This window comes from Diprion similis, chromosome 10, assembly GCF_021155765.1.
Source record: "Diprion similis isolate iyDipSimi1 chromosome 10, iyDipSimi1.1, whole genome shotgun sequence".
NCBI lineage: Eukaryota > Metazoa > Arthropoda > Insecta > Hymenoptera > Diprionidae > Diprion > Diprion similis.
Window position 1 is genome coordinate 6961946 of NC_060114.1, and position 13233 is coordinate 6975178.

General features: G+C 37.8%; 2 protein-coding genes across 5 annotated transcripts; one reads left to right on the forward strand and one right to left on the reverse strand.

Moving 5' to 3' along the window:
- Positions 1–216: 216 nt before the first annotated feature.
- Positions 217–6728, reverse strand: LOC124411715 (gamma-tubulin complex component 3). Of its 3 annotated transcripts, none has more exons than XM_046891018.1 (11): positions 6437–6728; positions 5550–5716; positions 5341–5473; positions 4167–4584; positions 3301–3803; positions 2874–3066; positions 2499–2703; positions 2020–2244; positions 1804–1932; positions 1092–1352; positions 217–745 (listed from the first exon to the last, which is right to left on the reverse strand). In XM_046891018.1, the coding sequence occupies exons 1-11, from the start codon at positions 6513–6515 to the stop codon at positions 569–571; spliced, it is 2490 nt and encodes an 829-aa protein (XP_046746974.1). In that variant the 5' UTR covers positions 6516–6728; the 3' UTR covers positions 217–568. The 3 variants fall into 3 exon arrangements, with proteins under 3 accessions (XP_046746974.1, XP_046746973.1, XP_046746975.1); XM_046891017.1 differs by having other exon boundaries at positions 1804–1935; positions 2023–2244; positions 6437–6727; XM_046891019.1 differs by lacking the exons at positions 5550–5716; positions 6437–6728 and having other exon boundaries at positions 1804–1935; positions 2023–2244; positions 4167–4579; positions 5341–5458.
- Positions 6729–7962: 1234 nt separating this feature from the next.
- LOC124411718 (ribonucleoside-diphosphate reductase subunit M2 B) lies at positions 7963–11907 on the forward strand. 2 transcript variants are annotated; one of them, XM_046891027.1, is made up of 7 exons: positions 7963–8118; positions 9676–9747; positions 9855–10043; positions 10283–10518; positions 10916–11144; positions 11243–11461; positions 11754–11907. In XM_046891027.1, the coding sequence occupies exons 1-7, from the start codon at positions 8050–8052 to the stop codon at positions 11904–11906; spliced, it is 1167 nt and encodes a 388-aa protein (XP_046746983.1). In that variant the 5' UTR covers positions 7963–8049; the 3' UTR covers position 11907. The 2 variants fall into 2 exon arrangements, with proteins under 2 accessions (XP_046746983.1, XP_046746984.1); XM_046891028.1 differs by lacking the exon at positions 7963–8118 and adding an exon at positions 8386–8679.
- The last annotated feature ends 1326 nt before the right edge of the window (positions 11908–13233 follow it).

Below are 13233 nucleotides of genomic sequence, written 5' to 3' on the forward strand. Positions count from 1 at the left end.
CGTCAAAGTCCTTCGACGAATTTCTCGAAATATCATCGATCCCAAAATGATCCTCATAAACTCGGATCTCACTCTTGGATTTTGAGTAATCGAAAAACCGCAATTCCGTCTCGTCGCCGCTCAGAGGATCTCCGGATGTATTCTCTGCGGTTTTTCTCACGTATTCGAAAGGCAAAAATGAGATGTTGACTGGAGGATACAGAGAGAAGTCCTTCATCTCTCGGAAATCGTTGTTCAGCACGGAGGCCAATATCGGTGTGACTGGGGTTTCCGGTTCATCGGGAATAATCCTGATCAACTCGGCCTCGGCGTGTCGAATAATTTCGGCTTCGAGAAATCGTTTGAAGCTTCGTTTGCTCTCTTCAACGTTTTTTAAATTTATCCTATCAAGTTTCTTCCGTAATTTCAGACACTCTTTGAAATTCGTTTCTATTTTTGTACGCCTCGAGTCACCGCGCATTTCTGGCTTCTCGTCGATCGACAACACCAATGGAACATCTTCACCACAGCGATTTTTAGATGAATCTGTAGACGCTGATCCGGTCGAATTTCCATTCTCGCAACGGTGTCACTTGCAGACTGGAAACGACTGCTCGCTTTGTCTACGGTGCTGGTACGTCAAAGGTGCCACTAATCGGCTATCTCTGCTCTTGTAGTACTCGTTGAAGTCAAGCCGAACGCTGAGAAGCTGGAGCGAAACGTCTTCAGCCGATGCGAGCATCAGGAGAAACTTCTTCACGCGATCCTAACAGAAACAAAAATGAAATCAGATACCTTTCGATTCGAGAGAATGGTGGATATTAGGGGTGTGCGAATCGAGTGGTGGTAAAAGTGTAAAATTTTTTTCATGAATTCGATTTAAGTTAAAAAAAAACAAGATTTCTTGATTTATTCGGTCGGGTTGGCGAATATTCGATTTTTTTTATATATTCGTGACAAAATATCCGAGTAATTCAATTAATACGAACCATTTCAGTAACTATAGAATAATTTGAAGTATTCTAATCGATTTTCTGATAGAATCCCGATTCGATTTGACAACAATTTGCACACTCCTGTGAAAATTAATTAACTGAAATCTGATTACATACTTGATAAGTTCTTGAGAGGAATTTCAGATGCAGGGAGAGTGTGGCTAGATATTTGGTGAAAATATTTGTACGTTTGGCATCCTTCGCATCTCCGCTTGTTGTCCTCCCCCACTTTTTACTTGGTTCACATTTATTCTCAATTTTGTTTTCTGCTTTTTTTCGGTCTTCGTACTCCTGCATTGCTCTTTCTAGAAATGTCTCTTCCAGCGCCTGGAGCTCCAGGATCGGACCGTAAACAGATCTTAAATGATTCATGAGCTCCTGAAAGAAGTAAATCGTTTTCTTAGTATTTCAAGAAGACACGAAACTCATTGTTTTGCGATTTCGCAGAACTTTTCATCCTTCTGTGATCCAAATTCACTGGAAATCGCTTTTTGGATTTGTTTGCAAAGTGAGAAACCCTGTCTTCACGACGAAATTGTCCATTGCAATTTGGATGAAACCTACTTCAATGATTGAATTGTAGTTTCCTAATATTTTCGTCAATCAGTTCAGATCAAATTTTGCAAATTCACGACGCCTCTTCACAGAACTTGGCACACGACTTGATGGTGTTAATTTATAATTTCAAGAATTTGTCTGTCATTTTTAATCTGCGAGGTACGGCAGGGCGAAATATTCAACTGTTTAAGTCGAAAAATCGCGCATAAAAAATTGCTGCTCTATCACATTCTGAAAAATCCAGCGTGCTTTCAGTATCCTCTCTACTCACCTGCGAATTCTCGTCAAGCAGCGTGCCGCGTCTGACGGACTCAACGAAATTGTTATGCGCAGATATAATGTCATCAAGAGAAGTTGCTTGGCCTAATTGCCGGGCAAAAACATCCCAGGAACACTCTATTACCTGAAAAAAGGGTCAAATTGTATTGAATGAGTTGGTTCAGTTGATTTAAACGCTTGTTTCAAGCTGCATCGAGAAACAATCGCTCACCTCGAATAAAAAGTAATACTGCATTTGATGGACGAGGTGAACCATGCTGCTCGTTATCAAGTGAATGTGATTCTGTATCGGTAATACTTCCGGCATTTTTCTAAATATCTTCGCCGACGTCGTCTGCCGCTTCCATATACCAGACAAAATCGATTCCATCCGCTTCGCTCGCCAAAGAGAGAAGAAGACGGTCTGATAAGTCTGACGACAAGGCTCCAGAATCTGTAATGTGTGAATATTTATGTACAGAAATTGTAGATTGTCGAAATTCTTCGATGCTCTTGCAAAAAAAAAAAAGCGTTTCTATTCACGAAAAATAAGATAAACACGCGTAATGATTGATTAAACGTAGCAGCCAGTGTGCAAAACCATTTCAGAATCTCCTTTTTGAACGGTTTCTCAAAGATACAGTCTACGAATATGTTATTAATCAGAAGTTACGCAGCGCATTTGTGGTGAATAGAAAATTCTCTTACCGTTCCTATAGGTCCATCGACGTTGTAGTCAAGTATGAAAACGTCCCATCCAGTCTCGTTTTCAGAGGGAGCAAGCGAGCGAACATACAAACGTCTCTGCACATCGAGATCATCAAATTTCGCGCTCGTAGCTCTGATCGCCGTTTCAAGGATAGGAAACAAGTTGTGAGTGTTCAACGAATTTGCCGGCTTAGCCAATTCAGGTCTGAAATGCAATTACCAAGTTTTCAAACATGGAAATTCGTGGACATTCCGTTTAAACGAAAATTAGCAATTTTCGACGCACCAATGAGTCGTTTAAATCAATAAAAGAAACAAAAAGTATTCGAACTCGGGGTAAAAAAACTGCGCGAAACCTCAAATCCATTGACTCACTCGAGGAGATGCATCAGGTGTTGAATAAAATGACCTTGTCCGAGTAAAAGGTAGCCTTTTATACCCTGCAGATGTTCCATGAGGTTGTATTGTTTGGTCAAAATTTCGACGACCCTCGTCGAAGTTTCTTTGAACGCAGTTTCCATCATAGTTTGAAGAGGACCATCTGGATCCATGTCGAACAGAGCTTCAACTGAAAGAATATCGAATTTTAAGGTGCAGTCACAAATTTTTGGGTACAAAAAAGGTGAAAGGGTAAACATTTTGTAGAGTCTAAAAATCATTGCAAGTCTAAAACAATCGATTAACTATCGACAATAATGAATGAAAAAAAATTATACACTGCAAATTAGAATAAAATTCAACTGAAAGAATTTTACCCACTTCTTTGAAAGCGAAATTTGAGTTACTGGAACAGATTTTGTACCGTTTGAATCTTCCGCGTTTTGTTGAAACGATTCCCTGTGCCTCTCCTGAAGGGGTGCGGAGTCCTTACAAATCTCTCTCAGGAAATTGATGCTCTTTCCTGTCCCAAGAATCTTTCTCGCCTGAGCCTTGCTGATGAAAGTTGGAACCATGGAGTCCCTGACCTGATACTTTTCGTGCCACATTCTGTCACCTGCGACGTCTGACCTTGCTTCGATAAAAAACTCGTTTCTAGAGTCGTCCAGTTCTCCCTCGGCGATCCATCGCAGTAGCATTGTGTGCAGAGGGTCGCAAACTTTCTCCAGTATTCTTTTTACCAGCTGTTTTACGCCTGCGTCGCCGTGGTGGCTGAATCCGTAAACCGCGGATGCCAGGGCTCCCCCTTTTTGACCCTCACAGGCTTTCACGATGCTTGCAAGCCACTTCAGCGACTCCAATGGCTGATAAGCCCAGAGATGGAGGTGCGAAAGCGTCACACTGTCCATTCCCAGTGGACTTTGAGATCTAAAGAGACGAGGAATTCGATTTTGTAATGAGAAGTTGGGAATTAGAGCTGATTTTAAGTAGAAGTATATAGCTGAGGAGATGAGTGAATTTGGGAAATATGTATTACGATAACCAATTATTTAATCCGATTAAGGCTTGATTTGTTCAAAAGGATATTGATCGTGCTATGTTTGCATACTTTTATTTTTTAGAACCAATAAACAGAAAAAATCGTTATTGCCAATAAAATGTCAACCATTTTGCTCAGCAACAGGTTTTGCAGTGACAACAATATCTCTAAAACGGCAAGATCAATTTACTTCAAATTTTGAAACAGTATGCTTGGATAGCTTATCCGCCGTAATGAAAATAAACTCTGACCTGTTCACCTCCTCCTGCATGATAGCAATAAATCTATAATATTCCGAAAGTTCCTGATGCAGGGCAGCCACAAAGCTATCTGCAACTCGTCCGGAGCATGCAGCAGACATTCTTTCCAGCCCGCGGCTGACGACGTTGTGAAGATAGCCAAGCGCGCTGAGCCGCAAAACACCCTGTCTGTGCGTTCTGTTTACTTTTGCTTTCGGGTCTATTTGGAACCCGTAACTCGAGTCGAGTTTCAGAACCTTTCCCTCTATCCCCTGGAACGAGTAAATCAAATCCTGGACCAACAGATCTTCGGACACTGACTCCTCGTTGAATATTCTCGCAGGATGCAGAGACGGACCGCGAACTATCGTCTCTGTGCAACTCAGCGGCAGCATCTGTCCCTGAGAGCACGAAACCTGCGAGGTCTGACCTGATTCGAAACAAAGAATATCAGATAAGCAATGACAAATCTTTGTGGAGGTTTTTAAGTAACTCGGAAACGATTAAAAAAAAGAATCGATGCTGTTTTATGATACAGTTTATGATACAAAAATAAGTCTATAATAAACTCGAATCTGTAAAAAAATATATATAAGACAGAACTAGGACAAGGCAATTGATTTATTGTAGATTTTGGTCAACTGTTTTTTGATGAAATTATTGTTTTTTTGATTGTTCGATCGATTGGTCTTTCCAATTCACCGTTTTTTCAATGAATCCATTAATTGGCCCGGTCTGTTGATCATATTTTCGATTAATCACAGTTTCCAACTTTTCCTTTGGTCAGTTAATTGAGATCATGATCCTTTCAATTAACCGTTTCTTCGATTAATTGTTTAACCGGCATTTTCAATTATTCGATTATTCGGCACTTTATTCTTTAGACACTTAATTATTCGTTTTTTCAATTGTTCCAGTCAATAGACTCTTTCAATTAACTGCTTTCATAATTAATCAATGAAATGCACAGCCCTAAACAAAACATTGATTATAGAAGTTTGTCTTTCGGGCTTGATATCTTTGCAAAAAAATTTTCACTCTTTTTTGCCAAGTTCAGGGTAATTTTTTCCATATTATTCTTGATTGGAAATTCGTAACGAAGTTAGAAAGAAGCCGAATTTCCTTTTTTATACAATCATCTACAATGAATTGAAAAATAGTGCGAGTTCTGAAATTCTTTACGCACGGCTGGTAGAAGCGACGGGTGAAGTCAGGCCAAGCCTCATATCAGGAAACGAAAAGTGTCTGTCCTTGGTCTGATCAATGGATTGTCCCATGTAAAGCAGAAAAGTCAGGATGCTGAGTCTGTTCTTCAGCGGCTGTAAAAATGAGGTTGTAAAATGAAGAATTTAGTTGATCTATAAGCAAAATAAACTATAAACAAGCCAAACGCACCCCATCCTTGAGATCGTTGTGAAGTTTGTCGAACTGAATGGCGTCGCGAACTTGAAGTTTTCCCTTGATCTGTACGGCAATGTTCATTTCATCTTCTCGAAGTGTTTCTGCACCTGGAGACGAGGAGAGGAGTCCCAACGCAAAACGCACAAAGCGTCTTATAGCCTCTGCAAGTATTAGAACATGCAATTTTTAGTCTAAATTGATTGAGGACGCTCTCCTCCGTTCACCTCTGATGTATGGATCCTTAACAGGCATGTTTTAAATTTAACAAGATAATTGTATATGGTCCGAAAATTATTTTGTTCCTGCATAAAGGTGAGAATAGTAATATCTCAATTTTTCCTTTTATCAAAAAACATTCAAGTCCCCTTTAAGGTGCCCGCTTCCCGGATTTGTTTTCTTCGATGCCATGGCAACTGCAGGAAAGAAAGATGCATCTGGTATGCAAAAAATCTGGGAAAACTGAAAACTTCGGGGCTATAAAATTAACAATAGCAATTTCTGATTCTGATCAACCTTGAAAAATAAATCATGGTAATTCTGGGGATAAAAATGTATCTCTGAGTATTTCCGACTGTAAATATGGTTTTAGTCAAGTGAAAATATTGCAGTTAAGGTTTGATAATTATCAAAAATAACTACAAAATGATTAAATGAGATTAAAAAGATTCCAGTCGACAATATTTCATGATTTTATAAGTGCGAATAACGTGTAAAACAAAATGTGGAGATTCTAACAAAGCTGAAATACATATTCAACGAGTTTGGAGACTTTATAACATGTCATTGTGCTTAAAAACGGACGTAATAAACGCGTAAAAACGGCTGTGGCGAGTAATTAGCCCGGCCTTAAACCAACCTAACCTAATTTAACCTAACCTAACCTGGTTTTTGATCTCCCCAAAGAGAAACGACAAGTTTTTGGATCAGATCACTGATTGTTTCAACGTCAGGAACGCTCATTTTTATACTCTGTAGTGCAATTGATGCAATTCTATCAGGCTACGGCTGTTATTGAGATATTAATTATCCTCCTGCACATTCGATCCCGAGAGTGAGTGACCATAGAATGAAAGTGACAGTTAAGCAATTAACTGTTTACAGACCTGAAGTTAGCCTACGCTCAGTGTTGCCAACTTCGATTTTTTAACGCTACAAATCGATGGCCAATAATCGATGTTTTGAGTATGTGTCACTGATAGATTCTAACATGTTCGATATCCCTAGGAATTTTACGACCCCCGGTGTTGAATGAGCACCGCTTGTACTCACGAAATTCCTAGAAACGCTAGAAATGTTGAATTTTGAGTGAATCACTACATCTCTCACCGAAAACATTGATTCATTTTAAGGCCCCGCTGACCTGGCATGTCATATAATTATATTTCTAGCCATTAGAAGCGAGGAAATTGGGTGAAACGCCATTACGAATCCTGCAAGAACGGAAGCACGAATCTTACTCTGAAAATTTTTAAATTGAAGCTTGAATAAAAGTGTACGTGGCTAACTGAGTCACTGGTCATGCAAATCGCTGATAATGTTTGTAATAAAGAATAATGAAGTGAATAAAATCACGCCACAACAAACATGGCCGATCGGAGCTACCGCATGTTGAATATTCACTGATTGCACTGTTTCAGAATTTCTTTCACTCTCGCCAGACAGTTAGCCACGTACAAAAGCACTCACTTTATTCGGGAAAACTTATACTATCAGTTATTTTTTTGTAAATATGGCACGATTCGTAACGGCGATTTTCATGTGATAGCAGCCCGTTCATGGCCCACAAGAAGTATGTCTCGATCTGTAACTGATATCATTGGTTGGATCTAACAGAACAAGCCAATGAAATCAGCGGTGTTATTTCACCGTTTAATATTCAGACGCGCTGCACGTACTTATGACGTCACGATTTGATATTTTCAAGTCAGTTCAGCGGCGCCTTAAATTAACCGACAAAATTTTTCCACCAAAAACCTTCAAAAACTACCAGATCCAACGGAAATATCATCAAGTTGGCAATGCTGGAATCATTTCACATGTTCCAGTCCCTCCATCGGTAAAGTATCCCATATCCGAAAAACTAGATCGAAGGCGTCTGTAACGTTATTATTTTGTCTCTGTTTGGCGGGAAATATTGCGCGCGAGGAACAAGAAATAGCGCGGGAAACGACCGAGACAAAATACGATGATCTTTTATTATCGAACCGATCCGCAACCGAGGAAACGATTTTTTCCCGCCACGTGATTGCCAAAGAAATCAGAATAAACCGGTTAATCAACGTGTGAGTAAAATTTGGCGGCAACACCGTGATTTTCGATTGGCTATAGCAGTCACGTGACAGATTGTGGTAGCGAATCGGCCAATCACAGAAGCCAGAGGCGGAGCCTCGATGACTGGGAATTCCGCAGCTCCGAATCCTGTGTCAACTCGTCGTCAGAAGGTGATTAAGTATAAACGAACAAGGAACCCGATTAAAATTTGACTGCAATCATCATGCCACTCCAAGTTTCGCAGAAAGAGAATGTTTCCCGCAAATTGGAAAGCCTAAAAATCAAGGAAAACGTAAGTCTGAATCTATTTGTTGTCAGAAATGATATTTAATTTCTGTTTCAAACTCACGCTTACAGCTGAGTTTTTCTCGTCCAGTAGCCTTTTGCAGCTGCGCGTGACGTGCGATAGGCGTTTTAACGTGTGTGTCAATTCCACAATTCACACAGTCACACACGTACATGGTTTTAGTTTCTTGACGCGAGTTTATGCTCTAATCGCAAACTGCGCCACGACCTTAAAACGCGTACAATGCACTTAAATTCGCCAAAGCTGGCTCTAAGTCTTGTTTTTCGTCTCGCATATTCTACTTCGTAAAACGTCGTCATGCTATCATCAGCCGCTAATTTCACGGCGAAATCAGGAATCCTGGTTTCCACGTTAACTGAGGAAATTCATGTCTGTGCAAATGCCGACGAGGACCTCAGGTTATCGGTCACTTTTCTTCTATTGGTCGCGCTCTCTATCACAATTTTTTACTACGCTGCCAAGCGCAGCTTCCTCGGTGTCTCCATTCACCGCAAGTCGCCTATTTTTGCCTGCTCCGTTCATCGTGATAATGGCAATTGTTCTGTCGTACGTATCTACACATGTTGATGCGAGAGGTTGTTGACTTTAGGGAGCCCTGAATACATGTAAATTGAAGAAACTAAACAATGACTCAAATGTTTCTTGAAATTACAAGGAATCTGTTGGGATAATTGAAGTCATGTCTGAATAACTTGAAATCTTTTGCAATAACATGATATCGCTAGAGAATTCACCTGGCAACAAACTCTAGAAATTGTAGCACTTGCGATAAACTAAAAATTATTTCAATTGACTAACATCGATGCCCAGTCTTTTGATTGATTTCTATTTTAAGTGATTTGTTGCGATTCTCTGTCAACTTATTTAATCTGAAAACCATTGGGAATTGCTTGGTAAACTGGAAATGAATTACAATGAGATGATATGGTAGAAATCGGTGTTGATGAATTTAAGTAATTTACTTTGAAAAGTCATAAACTTGATAACACTTAAAAAATACTGTATAGCAGAGGAACTTGAATGACTTGAAATATTGTTTGAAATTATAGGAAATTGGACAACATCATTGACAAAGTGTCCAATCATTTGAAGTTACAAGATAGCATTGAAGTAATCGTGCAGAGAGTGTTTGAAATCATTATGAAAATCGTTGTTTGTATAAGAATGATTTATAGACAAAATACAAACAAATAAATTTATCCAAGCTTTTGGTTCATTGTGTATGGAATTCTTTGAGATTTATTTAATAATTCGATTCTATATACAGAACTCAAATTTCTAAAGGTCTATTCCATTTAACTGTATTTTATCTGATGGAAATAAGTTGTCCTGATCGTTTAAATTACCTGAATAAAAAAAATCGTCACATTTTATCCTGAAAATGAGGAGAGACTTTGCAAAAGTATTTTGCATTGTTCTGTTGATTAATTTTACTGTACACAGTCTGTATAAATGACAAAATAATTCAAAGGACTAGGCAACGAATCCAAGGAATTAGAAAATACAAATAGATTGAAGATTTTCTTTCTACTTACTTTTCAGGTTTCCCCAAAGAAGCTTTGCGTCTCTCCAAACTTCCAACAGAATGCCAATGGAAAACCTGGAATACAGGATGTAAGGAATTAGTTTGATCAGAATTAAGCATTTATAGTACAAAAAAATAAATGAGTAAATGAGAAAATGTCAATTTTCTTTTTAATAAACAAGTGATTCACTTTCAGGCTGACAAATCTAAGGCAGTGAAGAAAATCGACCTCAAGGAAAATACCTTCAATCCAGAACTGGAACCTCTGCTTAGAGATAATCCTCAGAGATTCGTCATATTCCCGATCCAATGGCCGGACATTTGGAAAATGTATAAGAAGGCAGAAGCATCCTTTTGGACAGTCGAAGAAGTCGATTTATCCAAGGTAGTTAAGCATTCGATAAATGTGATATATTTTTTAACTTGTGCTTCACTTTATTGCTCTAACTGACGTTTAAATGAATATCTGATCCAAATAATTATTTCCCCGTATACAAAGCAAATTTGATAAGCTGTCGAAGAATTTTCTTTCAATAATCACATTGACTGTATCAAGATTGTCGTACTGAAGAAGATCAACTTCTAAAAGAGATTTATGAAAAACTTCAACTCAAATACTTTCAGGATATGTCGGACTGGAAGGATCTGAAGGACAGCGAGCGTCATTTCATATCTCACGTCCTGGCATTTTTCGCAGCATCGGATGGAATCGTTAACGAAAATCTGGTGGAGCGTTTCAGTCAGGAAGTGACAGTAACGGAAGCCAGATGCTTTTACGGCTTTCAAATAGCCATGGAAAATGTTCACTCGGAAATGTACTCGCTGCTCATCGACACTTACGTCAGTGACGCAAAGCAGAGGTGGGAAAAATGAAAAATAATTCTAGTTAGGAAAAGTTGGGAGTAAAAAAAACAACTTAAACAATTTTCAACGAGGAAAATGAGCCCCAAAGCATGCGAATCGGATTAAAAACAGTAGAGTTTAATCATTTTGAATATGTTTCTGATCATTAAATCTTCTCTCAAATTGTCGATATCTTAGCTTGCGTTTCTCGAATTTTCTCAGAATCATTTGTATTACCTGACAGAGATGTTTTTCGATTTGTGTTGCAAATCATAAGTGTAAATAACACTGCTGGATATTTTTTTTTTACGGTTTTTCCCTTTCCTAATGTTTGATTTAGTCGTTACAGCCCATTTATCCTGAGATAAAAGTTCCTTCTGAAATTTTCACACCCAAAATACTTGAATTTTTCAGAAACTTCCTATTCAACGCCATTGAAAACCTTCCCTGTGTCGCTAAGAAGGCGAACTGGGCGCTGAACTGGATAAACAACGACAGTGCGAACTTTGGCGAGCGAGTCGTGGCCTTCGCAGCGGTCGAAGGGATCTTCTTCAGCGGAAGTTTCGCCTCCATATTCTGGCTCAAAAAGCGTGGATTGATGCCAGGTCTGACCTTCAGCAACGAGCTCATCTCCAGGGACGAGGTCAGTCGCAGTTGATCGGCATTTTCTTAGAATTCTGGAGATCGAATCCGTCTGTGGAACATCCGTCTCAATCCCCTCCATCTTCGTTTTTTTTCCAGGGATTGCACTGCGACTTTGCTTGTCTTATGTTCAAACACATCGTCCAAAAACCATCTCAACAACGAGTCACCTCCATCATTAGAGACGCCGTTGTTATCGAACAGGAATTCTTGACAGACGCTCTTCCCGTTGCTATGCTAGGAATGAACTGCGAGCTCATGTGTCGCTACATCGAATTCGTAGCTGACAGACTCCTCGTCGAACTCGGCTGCCCAAAGGTAAAAGAGAATTCATCATTCGTTTTCAATTTTTTATCGTACAAGTTTTTTCACTTACCTACCCTAACTATTTTTAAATAGTTTTCATTTTCAGTAAGTTTATGATCACTAGTGTTGCCACTTCTTGTAAATTCGAAGTAAATTCCTGTCCAATTTCGATTATTCGAATCGATTAACCATTTTTTCACCTTTTAGATCAATCATTTATCATTTAAGTCATTGTTTTACGAAACTTGATCATTTGAAATGGTTTTGTTTTTCACGAAATGTACGTAATATTGAATATTCGCAGATATACAACTCCGAGAATCCGTTCGATTTCATGGAAAACATATCGCTAGAAGGAAAGACTAATTTCTTTGAGAAGAAGGTAGGAGAGTACCAAAAATGGGGTGTAATGAGAGAGAAAAACGAGAGTGAGTTCACAATAGATGCAGATTTCTAAAGAAAAGGAAAAATTAACACCGTTAAAACGAAAAATTAGAGTGAAGATGAATCATTTTATACTTAATTTCTGTAAGCAGCAAGTTCTGCGTCCATAAATTTTCTCACATTGAATTACAAAACGAATGTGTAAAACAATATGTCAAGAAATCAACTCAGTCATACTTCTCTCTGAAGATTTATTGATAACAACTAACTGAATTAAAAAAATAATGATGTAGAATAGAAGATTAGGGATCTTGTACACTTTTGTAAATCTTGTAAAAAGAATACTAGTTACACGCAATATTCGACTTATTTACATTTAGAATATAATTATTTTCCAATTCGGAAATCGGGGGAAAAATCGATGAAAGTAAAATTCGGCAATTGAATAGAAATAAATTTTCCTTTATACCCCGTTACTTAATTTATCGAATATAGTTTAAAATCAAGGCTTTAATTATAGTCAAGTATTTAGTATGTTTTGAAATATTATCAGACGCACGTTTCTTAAGACGAATGATTATTTGTGCACGTTTTCTCTTTCCATGTTTTTGTTTTTCATATATAAATTTGACTCCATTCAATTACAATAAGTGGATACTACATCACAATTGACTAGATATTTCCGTTGACACGTAAAATTAAACGAGTATGATAAAAACTGGTTTTTTGTACTATTTTTGTCTTTTTTTTCTTGACTGCGAAGACGCGAAACTTTCAATAGCATTTGCTGCATTTATTTGTTTGCTGTTTTTTTTTTTTTTTACGTGTATTTTACTTTTTCACGCCGTACAATTATTTGAATAACGTCAGTATTTTTCAGGACTAAGATATATAAGTTAATAAGTTAAATACTATTACCATTACCTGTACATATACAATACTATAAACACATGTAATATTATTAATTAGTTACTTAAAAATATAATAAAATGTAACTTGATAACAAATTACCTTCGTGTGTTTAGAATTTTTTCCCCTCTCTCCCTCTCCGATAATGACTAAAATCAAATTTTATGCAGCCATATTTCGAAGAACGAAAGTTTATGTAAAATACGAAAATGATCGCGTTGCATCTTTGCATGAAGCAAAAAGCAACTATTAAAAATAATTGTTGAATAACCTGAGCAAAGAAAGATAGAAATCGGAAAAATTACACGTAATATCGTGTTGAGCGTGTTTAAAATTTATTGAGGGTAAAGTAATGAAAAAAAAAAAAAAAAAAATTACATGTATACTGTTGCAATCACAATAAATATATGTATGTACATAATATAATAATATCCATTACATATGAAATTTATTGTTATTCATTATTGCATGTGTATTTCTTTAGTTAGTAG